The 13764-nt window shown below is 38.1% G+C and overlaps 1 protein-coding gene across 10 annotated transcripts in view; it reads left to right on the top strand.

Annotated features, from left to right (window-relative positions):
* Nucleotides 1-9687: 9687 nt before the first annotated feature.
* Nucleotides 9688-13764, top strand: part of mast4 (microtubule associated serine/threonine kinase family member 4) — a 101751-nt gene continuing 97674 nt past the window's right edge. For 4 of the 10 annotated variants that reach the window (XM_044173517.1, XM_044173514.1, XM_044173512.1 and 1 more), the window contains exon 1: nt 9691-10296. In XM_044173517.1, the coding sequence (XP_044029452.1) occupies nt 10054-10296 (243 nt within the window). In that variant the 5' untranslated portion in view covers nt 9691-10053. Of the gene's footprint in view, nt 10297-13764 lie in introns of all 10 variants that reach the window. The other 6 variants (XM_044173520.1, XM_044173519.1, XM_044173515.1 and 3 more) reach the window with 3 other exon arrangements.

Genomic DNA, 13764 nt, shown 5'->3' with positions numbered 1-13764 from the left:
GGGACTTCCTGTATAATCTTTGAAGGCTGCTGGAAACTGTCCAACTTGACTGCTTCAACTTTTTGTCACCGGCCCCTGCTGCTGCCACTGACCTCATCCACTTTCCAGGCATACCGTATATACTGTCATATCCACTTACCTCATGTACTGTATATAAAGCAACCTGTTACATTAATCATATTTAGAGATTTATTAATTTATTTATGTTATTTAAGAGGTGCTGGAGGAGGGACCATCATGGGAGGACAAACCCCTACATGGGATGTACCACCGGAACATAACTGAAGTGGCTGATATCAAGAAATCCTACCAATGGCTAGAGCGGGCCGGACTGAAGGACAGCACAGAGGCACTCATCATGGCTGCACAGGAGCAGGCCCTGAGCACCAGAGCGATAGAGGCCCAGATCTACCACACCAGACAAGACCCAAGGTGTAGGCTGTGCAAAGAGGCCCCTGAGACAATCAAGCACATAACTGCAGGGTGTAAGATGCTGGCAGGGAAAGCATGCATGGAGCGCCATAACCAAGTGGCTGGCATAGTGTACAGGAACATCTGCACGGAATATGGACTGGAAACCCCGAGGTCAAAGTGGGAAACACCTCCAAAGGTGGTAGAGAACGACCAAGCCAAGATCCTGTGGGACTTCCAGATTCAGACTGACAGAATGGTAATGGCGAACCAACCAGACATCGTGGTGGTGGACAAACAGCAGAGGAAAGCCGTTGTGTCGGACGTGGCAATACCAAGTGATGGCAATATCAGGAAAAAGGAACATGAGAAACTAGAGAAATACCTAGGGCTCAGAGAAGAGCTGGAGAAGGCTTGGAAGGTGAAAGCGACAGTGGTGCCCGTAGTCATCGGAGCACTCGGGGCAGTGACCCCCAAACTGGAGGAGTGGCTACAGCAGATCCCTGGAAGAACACCAGACATCTCGGTCCAGAAAAGTGCAGTATTAGGAACAGCAAAGATACTGCGCAGAACCCTCAAGCTCCCAGGCCTCTGGTAGAGGACCCGAGCTCGAAGGATGAGACCACCCACGGAGGGTGAAGGACGAAGTTTATATATATATATTTATATATATATATATCTTTGCACATAATAGCTTATTGTTTGTTTAACTTGCTGAGCTTGTTGTCCTTGTTTTTAGCTGTATGTATGTCTATTTCTGTGTATGTACATTAAAAGCAACGAAAAAGCGGAGTCATATTCGTTGTATGTATACATATACTTGGCATATAAAGCTGATTCTGATTCTGATTCTGATCAAGTTTCCTTGTAGGGTAAAATATATATATATATATACATGGATAACCTGATTTGCTGCACACAATGATAGAAAATACTGCATCACATGGACGATTAGTAGCCTACAAGACAGACAAGTATTTAAGTATTTTGTGCTTAATATTTTACTCTATTTCAGTTATAACATGTTGAAAGAGAAGAAAAAATATACAACAAACAAACATCAAAAAGGCATATGTAAAAGGCATATGTAAGTATGTGCATGCTGTATGTGTCTGTATGTGTGAAAGAGAGAGAGTTCTACTGTGTGAATATTCAAATAATCTGTCTCCTTTCAGGCATCTTGAGCTCACTGAATTCATTACAGTGGAAAAAGTAATTCATAGAAAGGTGCACTTTTACCACAAGTGAACACATCCTCAAATAGTCAGTTTAAAGCCGAGGGGTTCCCCTCCTCCTGCCGTCCACATGGTTTCATGAGCGTGCTGAAAATTGTGATTGTTTGAAATGTGTTATTTGAAGCCCCAACTAAAAACATTTTTGACCAAATATTAAAGTTCCCATTCACTCAAAAATATGTTTTGCTTATTGTTACTTATTTGGATAATTGAGCTTCACTGAGCTGAATGACGTACATGCAGAGTTTGACTCTAGAAGGCTGTTTTCACATTCATCTGCCGAAGCTCACCTTAAATCTGAGTTCAAAACGTACACATACAAGCATGCTTTGTGACATCACAACTAGTTTGGAAGCCAATTATGGTCCAGTATGCAACTTTTTAGAATTTAAACTAGTTAAATGAACTTTTTTTTAATGGAAAAACCATATCAGACTAAATTTATTATTTAAAGCAGAGTATTTTATATGTCTTAAAACATGTCTGAATGGGCTCTTTAAGTGAGAATTTGAATTTGAGTTTGTGTATTTCTCAACTGTTTATAATTTTAAAAAAAGGCCTGCTTTCTAAACACTACTGATGTAAACAAATCTTTGACAGCATCAGAAAACATTAATAACTCATGTGATGTGATCAAAAGTTCCAGAACGGCTACTAAATGGACCTTGTTGGAAGATTGTTTTCTAAACTGCTGTTCCCAAGGCAAAAAATGAACTTTGAACCTCAGCTATTAATAACTTGTCAGCCGTTGTCTAATCAGTTGGTCTAATAAAAACCCTGTCAGTCAATTTCATTGCAAGTTCCCTGTTTTACATGAATTTCACAAAATGACCATGAATTTAAGAGATGTTTTTTCAAGGAAATCTACTTGCTTCAATCATGTATGGGTGCTTTTATATTTGATTTGTAAGGCCAATTAATGCCACAACCTTGCTTAACAGGGCAAGTTGGCTGTTAAGCTCTTTGAGAGTTGCAGTTGGAGGAGCATAAAAGCAGGCTGCACCTGTACTTGGTTAAGGAGGTCTTCGGAAAGTCACACAAAGCACACATGTATGCACAAGTTTATTTATGTGTTGTCGCGTGTAAGTTTTAAGAGGGAGAAACAGAAAGACAGACACACGTACTTTTAGCTGCATGTTCCTCCTTCAGTGCTGAACTGTAAACACACAGGAAGCTCAGTTGTCACCTCACTGACTTTGGCTAGTAGGCATGAAAAACATAATTGATGCTGTTTATCATGATCTTGATCTACCACTGCACTTGAACACTGTAGAGCAAAGTTTGAACCATGGTTGTTGCTGTGTATGATCTACATCTTTGTAAGCCTACTGCGCATGTTAATGTTTTTCACTGAAGTTAGAAAGGTCAACTGATGAGATGTGAAGCAGAAGGTGCTAATGACAAATTTACCTCAGAAGCGGTTTTCTGGAGGTGTTCACAGTAGCGTAATAAAGATCAAATGTTTTAAATCAAAAGCAATGATTAAAATGAGAAAAGGGCATTTCAAAGATCCTTACCACAGGAAATTTATTTCCGCTAAACAAGTAAATGTCTGCCTACTCGTGTTTTTCTCATTTGTAAATTTCCCCACCTTAACTCTTATCATCCATAAGATCAGTGATGTGCTGTAACTCACTTGTGGAACACACGAGTTGAAAGATTGTGGGTTCCTCTCTTGGTGTTTTGCTTTGATCAGAATCCTTTAATGTTTTTTTAGTTGTACATTGAGTAAGCTACGAGACAGCACAGGATTTAGTAATCGTTCCTACAGTAAATAGGTATTCATCATTTCAACTGTGTTTATAGTAACATGATCAATGAAATATTCTGCTTTGAAAAATCATCTGCACAATAAAGCACTGATTCTAAACTTTATTAACCTGCTTTAAAAAGTTGCTCAAAGCAAGCTATTTTGAAAATTATTAAATGTTATTATGTAAGTAATCTTTTTTAGTTCAAATTACCATATACACCACTTTAATACACAATGTTTTTGGAACTTTATTGTTTTTTGTTGGATGGAGTAAAAGAAGACAGCTGCACAAATGATCACAACTATATCAATTTGCATTTCTTTGACAAATGGTATTCCCAAGATGAAAATCTGTCCTCAAGTGACTTCCTGATGGTTTAAACAGCAACATGTTTGTTCCCTTATCTGGAACGGCATCCAGTTGAATCTTCACTCAACCTTGACAAACTATACATTGTTTGAAAGCATAAAGCCTTGTGATTCTGTGTAACTGTTTTAAGATCCCTGAATCACTGCAACAAAAGCTGCGTGTTTTGTAACAGGACTGCATACAAAACAAAATAGTCAAATCAAAAGAAAATTATTAAAATTGCATAAACAAAAGATAAAAATTGGCAAGAGAAAGCCTTACTTTTTATCATGTTTGTGCCTCTGTAAATGTGTTTCAGTATCACTTACACTAATACTGACTTTTTGATTGTAAACTGCAAAGATTCCCCTTTCGGAAGAGACCAGGATCAGGACTATAATGAAAAGGGTTCAAGAATAGCAACCATTTTATTTTGTGTATGCCATTATCGGGCTTCTGCACAAAAAATGGGGTGCTTGTTAGGGTGTTAAAATTCTAATATCAACAGATGAGGAAAGTGTATATGTTTTGTTTTCAATGGCAGCATCCAGAACACATTATGAGGAGATCATGAGGTCTATTGCTATGTGACCTCTTTTCATCAACATTAGCAAACAGTACCCTCCTGTGGAGAGTCTGTGTAAACTAACCTGTATGAAACATTATGAGGGAGAGAGATGATGATAATACACAATGAGTATCAAGAGAAGCAACAAAGTTCATTGTATCTCAGTATATTTCAAGATGAGGATTCAAATCCATAAAGATCTGCTTAAAATTCAGTAAGAAGCATTTTCATAAATGAATCTCAACACAAAAGCAACCCAAACAGGCATGTTAGGAACAACAGTGCATATCTTAATAGGTGTTTTTCTTTCACATGTGTGTGTTTTCCTTGAAAGCTACTTTGTGACTTATAGCTACAGTCACGACAAGCAAAACAAAAGTGTTAGTGTTTGTCTGTAAAAATGAAATCCTGTAAAAAATAAGTAGGCTAAAACAGAAAAAATAATGGGGTAAAATGAAAATCTGTAAAAGGATATTTCAGTAACATTACAGTTTAAATTGAAGAAAAGAATGGTTTGATTTGCCATTTGAAAAAGCCAGAGAGGAAAAAAGGCAGGGTTGAGAGGAGAGGTGACCCTTGGGCATCACACTGGCCAAGTGACATTTACACCAAGCAGTTGTAGCATTTCAAAGTCAGCCTAAAGCTTGCAAGCATCGTTTTCACTAGAAGATATTAGTCTGGAAAACATCCACTGAGAGTGAAGTGATTCAGGCTGCTTGGACCCCAACTATGGGGAGTGTTTTTTTAAAAAAAAAACAACAACAAGCACTGCTGTATTTAAATGAGTGCTGTCTCACCATCTCTCAACAGCCAAGCCTAACTACATCAAGCAGGTGTTGTACTGTATTTTTTTTAAACAAGTGTGATTCAGCAATTGAATGGCCTCAAATTTACTCCAAAAATATTTGCAGTGGATAGATGAGGTGAAAGTGAGCAGTGTTGAGCCTGGGTATTGGGAATGGTGAGCAGACATGCAAGCTAGCATGTCTGTACAATTTACATGGGATCTATCTGAGTGTCAACACTTTCTCAGCTGCTGACACATCAGATTGTCAGCACTAGATCAAGAACTGGCTGGGTATAATGGCTCAACACTCAGTAGTCTGTTTACTCTAGAGCTCAGTGTACCTTGACATAATGTGGTAGATAAGGATTATAAAAGGAGGAAGCTCTTTTAGGTTCACTGCATGTGGAGTCCAGGCTGAACAGTAAGGCTAGAGGGCATGTTGACTCTAAACTTGTTCTGGATAAATGTGGTTCTGAGGGTTTTTTTAATGAATTTCGGCAGTATGTGTGTTTATGGTTTGTGTGTATATAACAATCTTAGATTTCAAACTCTACTGTATGCTCACAAACAAGGATTTTGTTTCAGAAGTGAGGGGGACACAATGACAAAAAATAGATGAAATTGGTTATTGTGCTTTCCACAATAGTGGCATAAAAAGTAAAAAATAAGAAAATTAAGAATCTAAATGCTATGTTAATTGCTAATGCACTGACCAACTTAATATGTTTAGTTTACTTAATAGAGGCTTGGTAGTGTTGTATTTGCATTGCATAGAGAAGTGTCCTTAACTACTTTACATTCTGTTTAAATTGTGACTTTGCAACATCTGTCCAGGGGCTACAGATGGAAAATAGCCTCTTGGCTAGCTCTGGCGCATTTACAGCAATGTTTATTAAAGTGCACTGTCCCTTTTAAATAAACCAATAAATAAATGATCTTTGATTGATGTTCAATCTTTTTAGGAGAATATCAACAGTTAAGCAGTCCTCTGCATACAGCCCCAACAACCTCCATTAATAAGGTAGGGCAACCTGCACGAAGCCTGAGAGGCGAAACCCAGGGCAAAAAAAGTAAGCAAAGCTCTCGCTGCTGCTCATGAAGCTTATTGACTCTGGGCTTCTCTCATCTGGATTTTTGGGGGTCAGAGGACAGAGAGATTTTAGTGACTAAATCAAACTGAAACTGTAAAAGCATGCCTCCCATCCCCAGCGGAAAGTGCCCTTGCTTATGAACACTGATCCATCAGCTGAGTGATATGTGGTAGGAAATGTTGAGCAAACACTGGCAACCAAAAAGATGTTCTCTGGGATACATGGGTGTGGTACTGTACCAACAATAGTCAGTAATGATACATTCACTGGTGGCCTGGGATCCTTCATGACTCAACTCTTGCAAATTTGTTTCCAGTTTAGTTCAATGAAGATGGTTGAAGAGATAACAGCTACAAATAACATTTTCTTTTGTTAATCCCTCCCGTGTGTTGTCAGAGAAAAAAATACATAAATAAGGATCAATGCAGTAAAGCATTCCCTCTTGGTTATGGTGCCTTTGTCCCTCTTTCTTTATAAGCCATGACTAAATTGCCAGCTATGTTTACCATTAGGACCCTGAAGATTGAGTGTATGTTTGAAATGAATTCCCATCATTAAAGTACAATATCCTTTTTGGGATTTACAGTATTTGCAGACATTTGTGCAAGGGGGCCCTCTAGTGGGCCCTCTGTATGGTGAGCCTGAGCCCTGCTCCTAATCTGCTATGTGGAATGATAATGCTATGGTACACCTGGTATACAGTATGCACAGGGATGAAGTGGCTTACCTGGAAAGCACAACCAAGTTAAGACAAATACTTTCTTAGAAGATAAAACTGTGTAATCTGAAGGTGTGCCGATGAACACAATACCAGCAATTGCTGTTCTAGGAAATGTTCAAGTTGCAATATTCATTGCCAGAGGGAGGAAAGACATTTCTGAGAAAGGAAGCCATAGATAGCTTTATCATCAGGCTGCCTGTGAGTGGAGTAGATTTGAATGAACAGATGTTGTCCATTAAGAAGATAAACAAATCATCCCACCATGAAAGAAAGGTGTGGTGGTATCAGTAAATAGGTCAGAGAACAATTTATACTGGCTGATCTAAGCCTATCAGACATTTATTTGTTATTCCTGCACCTGCATAAAGTCTTCTGCCTCACATTAAGCAATTCTACACATTCACTCCGGGAAGTTGCCCATGAGTACTCCGTCCTTGGAGCTACATGCTTCCAGGGAGCTGTCAGGGCTTCATTGCCTTGCTGAACAGCACTTCAGTTAGTTGAAGAAAAAACTATAAAGTTGACTTTAATTCAGAAGTCCTTCAAGGTCATTTGTGTGTTAAATTACTGAGTCCCCAAAGCCCCAAAAGATGATAATTTTCAGGACTTTGACTTTGTGCACATCTTATCTTGTGCACTCAAAATGCAGATCTTGTTCGCACAAGCTACAATCTAAATAAATATTAAATATATTACCTTAAGGGAATATTATCACTGATGCTTTAAAATGTAAGCTGAATTTTCATGTAGCTTGCTGAGGTGAATTTGAACTAGTTTTTTAAACAGTTAGGTTGTTTTGCACACCCATGATCCAAACCCAGAGGTATGTTCACTTTTCACTTTTTACAGGACTGTGCGGGCCTGCACAGACATATCTCTCACTCTCCTGTTAGTTTTGTTGTGGGACAAGTTGCAACTTTATCATTATTCTTAGTACATGGAGTTCAGTGACCTCATGTAAATCCCAGCATTGCTTTGCTCCAAAGCTGGTCTAATCAGCAACAATAGCTGCAAATATTTTTGTGGGTATATAGTGCCTTTAATCTATAATAATGCATTTTATAAGTTGATCATATGTTATGTATGTAAACCCAAAGCAACTAACTATGGCAATTAAATCATTGTAGTGGAGTAATTTCCCTCTGAATTGTAGTGGAGTAGAAGTATAAAGTAACATAAATTGGAAATACAAGTACAAAGTACTTCAAATTGTACTTAAATACAGTACTTGAGTAAATGTATGTAGTTACTTTCCACCATTGTTTAATTTGTTTTTACCAAGTGGCGTGCATAGACCAGTGGTAGGCAGATAGCGGCTCATGGGTCAAATCCAACCCTCCAACTAATTTGTTGCCCCCCCCAATGAAAGCTGAAGTTTTCTGTTTCATGGTTTGCATCAAAACCTTTGCATTATTTTTCAGAAATCGAATGTAGGTAACAATGCAATTAACAGGCTTTTATAAATCCACAGGTCACTACTTAATGAGTTTGGATAACCTATCAAATACAATTTAAGTCTCGCAGTGCAACACAAAGCGTACATTTGTGTAGATTTTTTTGCCAAATGAGCCTTTCGGTAACAGAAACTGCTGTAATTCTATAACTTTTTCCTAATTCAAACAAAGATGGAAGCCAGAAATGACATATCTCCTGGCTCAATTTGTACAATGTGAACCAAAATTAAACATTTTATTATCAGTTAGAGTGATATATATGTTTACGTTTTACAATACAATACATATTTCAATTCTGGCTACCTGGATTAGGACACAACTTGAGAAATGGATTAAAAACCTTATTATCGTGTATCAGATGGAATATTCGTTCATCCAGATGGCTAGAAGAGTCTTAAAGGATTCTGGATCTTCAGAACAGCAGTAAGTGAGTGTGTTTACTTACACACAAGCACTGGTGGAAGAAGTATTCAGATCCTTTACTTAAGTAAGAGTAGCAGTACCACACTGTGAAAATACTCCACTACAAGTAAAAGTCCTGCATTCAAAACCTTACTTAAGTAAAAGTGTGTAAGTATTATCAGCAAAATTGGCTTAAAGTATCAAAAGTAAAAGTGGTCATTCTGCATAAAATGGCCCCTTTACGATTATACATGATGTTTCTGGATTAATATTCCTGCTGCATTAATGTGTATGTTGCATTTTACTGCTGTAGATGTTTAAAGTTGAGCTAATTTTACCTACTTTATATACTGCTGGGTAGTTTAATCTACAGCAATATAAGATCATTTAAATAGTTAAATCATTTTTTAAATAGTTTATTTAGCTTAAGAAGTAGGAGCATTCAAAAATCACCAAATTTGGAGGTACATGGTTTTCACTGGACAGGAAGGAAATGAAAAATTGTAATCTGAAAAGTAACTAAAGCTGTGAGACAAATGTAGTGGAGTAAAAAAGTACAATATTCGCCTCTGAGATGTCGTGGAGTAGAATTATAAAGTCGCATAAAATGACAATACACTAGTAAAGTACAAGTAACTCGAATTTGTACTTGAGTAAGTGTACTTAGTTACATCCCACCAGTGCGCACGAGTTTCCTGGTTATTCTCAGGTTTTTGGACCATCCTGTCATGTAGACATCACATCCTGGTTTCAGAAACTTGTATAAGGGCTTATAAAACTATGTCGGACCCCCAGTGAACAATGCTGAAAAACCCTAATTGCTGACCCCCGGCATAGACTGTGCATGTAAAAAATAATTCAAACGGTCTCGCTTTGGTTTGGCAGCAGCAGTGCCCCCGCACGTTGTGGGCGGGGTTTATTTTGGGCTGCGGGCTCCACTGGATCAGTAAGAAGTCAGTGACAGCATGGACTCACGCTGCTTGCAAAGTAAAGAGCGACAAACTCCAAAGAGAGGCAACTTTTATCTGGAGAGGAGACCTCGGCCTAACGCTAACCTTGATACTAAACAGGGTTTATAAAGATTTTAATATCGATATCACAGACTTTCGACAGCGTCGTGACTTTGTTTTTACTCAGGTCAGAAAGTGGTATCCTTTTATGGGCTCGCGACTCAACGAAAATGAACTCACTAGACAGGTGCGTTGGCAGGTTAATTAATAGCTACGTTTAGTTTTGAGTTAATGGGGTTGTCTGTTTGATATTGGTGCTTTTAGTTGATATAATGGAGGAGAAAAATGTTTTGGCGTGTGGAAGCAGCGAAAGTCAGTCGTCGTCAGGTTCAAACACCTTGTCCGAGGGAGAAGAAATAACGGCTTTGCTGGACGTCAACGTTTCTGGAGATGGTGATGATGGTCACAACTCGGACTTTGAAAGTGTCAACGAAATAGAGGAAGAAACAAATACAGAGTACGACAAGGAGACACCGGGGGATGAAGAAAGTGATGAAGAAGACGAAGACGAAAAGGTAAACACCCAAACCACTTCAACAAATGTGAGGTGACTTAGCCAGTGGAGATTCAGATGTATGGTTTGCTTGACGTGTGTGCTCGTGTTGAATACAAACTAGCCTACTCTCTGGAGGCTAAAGAGAGAACAGAATTACAGTTAAATTGAGGCGTGTCAGTATCCCCATTAATACCCGCAGTCAGCAAGAGAAACACTGCTGAAGACAGTAAACTCATTAATTTGTTCCTGCTGTCAAAATATTTGTAAACCACCACCTGCATGAGCTGCTTCTTGCCTGAGCTCATGTTTGGTGGGTTGCGCATGAAGTCAGTGCATCACACAGTCTAATTCTGTGTGCTTCTTTGACTTCATCCACTCCATTTACAAGTCCTACTCATCCTGCAGTCTGAGGCTTTCAGTGCAGTATGTGAACTGCTGCACTGCTTTCTGTTTTAATGAGTCCTGACTCATTCAGTCAAAGTTTCCCAAGTTGCACCTCTTTTTCCCAATCCAAACAAAGATGGTAACCAGAAATGATGAACATTAAAAAAATGCATTATCAGTAGTATTGGTTTTACACTCTATTGCCAGTGTATTAGGTACACCTAGCTAAAACTAACCAGTCTAATGTAACAGTCCTACAATAAATCCTCCCTTCGTAAAGGCTATAATGTTCAGTTTTTGTTGAAACTGTTTTAGAGAGGTCTTGATTCAACTTTGGAGGCTGCAGTTTGTGGTGCTGTTGGTTTGAATTGCATTTTATTGAGGGGTATTTATTATATTTTCTCCACCCCATTTATATCAATAAGGGTAGACTAAATTATTATAAACACTTCTCTGTACAACACAACAGAATTCAATAGCACAGCAAACCAAAAAACTTTAAATGAGCACCTCTCTAAAACAGTTTCAACAAAACTGAACATCACAACCTTTCCAAAGGCAGGATTTATTGCAGGGCTCTTGTATTGGACTGCATTACTTCAAGATAGGATTATCTAATAAACTGGAAATTAAGTAAACTGTATATTGATGTTTCTTTCCAATATTTTATACAAAACAACACAAAAAGAGCAAGGGCATATGTAATTTCTAGTTACCTGAATTTGGAAATACAATCACAACTTCAGAAACAGGTTTAAAATCCTTTTTTATTGTGCAACATGAAGAACAATTTTTCATCCAGATGGTTATAATAATAATAATAATAATAATAATAATGATAATAGGATTATTCTGGAAATACCTTCATAACAGCGGTAAGTGTTAAAGGGTTAAACGTCCTTCTGGGTTTTTCAAAGAACGGCAGGTTTTACTCGAATGTAATGGAAATACATGAGGCACAAACTGGGGCTAGCCACACTGTTAATATTTTAGAGGAGCGTGCAGTTATTGTGGTGTTTATTCAGGAAACAGATGGGAAAAATGAGGAAGACAAAATTTATGCCTCAGCCTTTTAATTTATATAACACTTTACATGGATGCTTCTGCAGAGTGGTTTGACTGGCTCAGATGCAGCTTGCTGGTGCAAGGGTGTGTTTGAGATTTCAAGCACTTACCTGACCTATAAACCTTTTCTAAATCATAATATCATGCAACATGACTTCAGGCTGTAGGTGTGGCTGACTGTCATCCCTTATAACGTCCAACATAAGCAATGGGAGAATACAGAAACTTGTGCAACATTATCCATCTATTACTCCACACTTTTTGCCTCATAATTTCTTGGATGCAATGTCCCAATGCAGTGCAGCAATACTGTAGGTGGCTAATCAGTTTTTGGCACGACACATGCCCCCGTCATGAATCAAAACATTAATTTAATTGTTTCGAAATACATGAAATACAGTATAATATAACTCATTTCGTTAATAGTCATTCCTTTGTTTCTCGACACTATGAGTGTTAAATCAGTATTTGTAAGCATATCAGACTCCAGCATGCCATCCCCTGGAACCGGGGTTGTGTCATGTTTGCTAACACTGATGCTTAACAAATTTTGTTTGGCTGAACAGTTTGACAGTCCATTAGCTTAATAGAGCTGAGATATCACCGACGAAGGGCAAGGACTAAGACTGGTCTCTTATTTAATTCTCTGTCAAAGTGAACTATTCTACACCATTAAAATACACCCTATATATGATTAAAATATAATGTCCCCCCCCTTTTTGGACAGCAAATGTAATATAATTTCCCAAAAATAGTTTTACTAAAATAAACCAAATAAACATTTTAAAAGCAAGAGCCAGAGCAGCATGTATTGGATGAACCGTGTGCCCTTTTCCCCTGATCCCTTTGAAATGTCAGTTTGAAGTTAATTTAAAACCAGTGACCTCTCTTATGCTGGCCACAGAAGAAGAGATGTAATTTAACCTGTTATACTGAGCTAAATAGACATGTAACTGGCCAAAACACCACAAAGCAGGTCAGATGACCTGCGAGTGAAGAGCAGCCTTCCAGTGGTAATACTATAGGGCTAATCGAGGAACCCTGACCTTTGAGTTATGTCTTGCTGCTGTGGAGTTAAAAAAGAAAAGTCTTCTGAGAACTCAGATGACATCACCTTTGCAAACTTAGCCCCGTGCAGTGTTTCAAGAAGTGAGATACTTACTACTGTGGCGCTTCGTGGAGTTTTCCACAATGTTTATTGGATGCCTATCTTCACAAAATCTCAGTGTCGTTGTCCATCCCAGACATCTAAATCGGTCCAGTGTCGTGGGAAGTGACAGAGAACATTATCTACAGTCAGGACGAGATTATCCCACGCATTATCCTTTCTTACATGCACAAGATAAAATAACAGAATTAGATTAAAATAGGTAGCATACAGTCCAGATTTATAAACAGATTTTTACCCCAAAACACTGGATGTCAACACTGCTAATGTCAATTATGGTGCATCACAAGTTTGAAATTAGAGTCAGTTGCAGTGGCACCTGTTTTTCACTGTCCACATATATGGATCATGACTTTTTATATTTAAAGGAACTGAAACAATGAAATTAATTATCGCTCAATTAATCGTTTAAGTCATTTTTTACATTGGTTCCAGCTTCTCAGTTGTGATGATTTTCTGCTTTTCTCTGTTTTATATAATTATAAATTAAATATCTTGGGGTTTTTTGGACTGTTGGTCGGAAAAAACAAGCAATTTGAAAACGTCACCTTGGGCTTTAGGAAATTGTAATAGGTATTTTCACTATATTCTGACACTTTATACTAGTTGTCAATCAATCAACACACCTTAAATATAAATATGACAAGTTTGTCCATTCCGTTTGTTTTTATTGGCTCTCTTGCATGACACACGCTTTAGTGATGATTGGATCTTCAAGCGTTTAAAAAATGTATATGCATTTCAACCGGATTATGCGAACTGCGAATATTCTATTATTATAGAGGTGGCTGTTCCTCACTTTACCTATTTCTTTTCTCTGACATCTTCTTGATGATTCTGCCGCCAAAAAAGGGGGTCAGAGACAGGCTG

Source organism: Siniperca chuatsi, linkage group LG18 (assembly GCF_020085105.1).
Source record: "Siniperca chuatsi isolate FFG_IHB_CAS linkage group LG18, ASM2008510v1, whole genome shotgun sequence".
In the NCBI taxonomy this organism is placed as follows: domain Eukaryota; kingdom Metazoa; phylum Chordata; class Actinopteri; order Centrarchiformes; family Sinipercidae; genus Siniperca; species Siniperca chuatsi.
The sequence above is the reverse complement of the archived record's forward strand: the minus strand, read 5'-3'. Positions and strand labels throughout refer to the sequence as shown.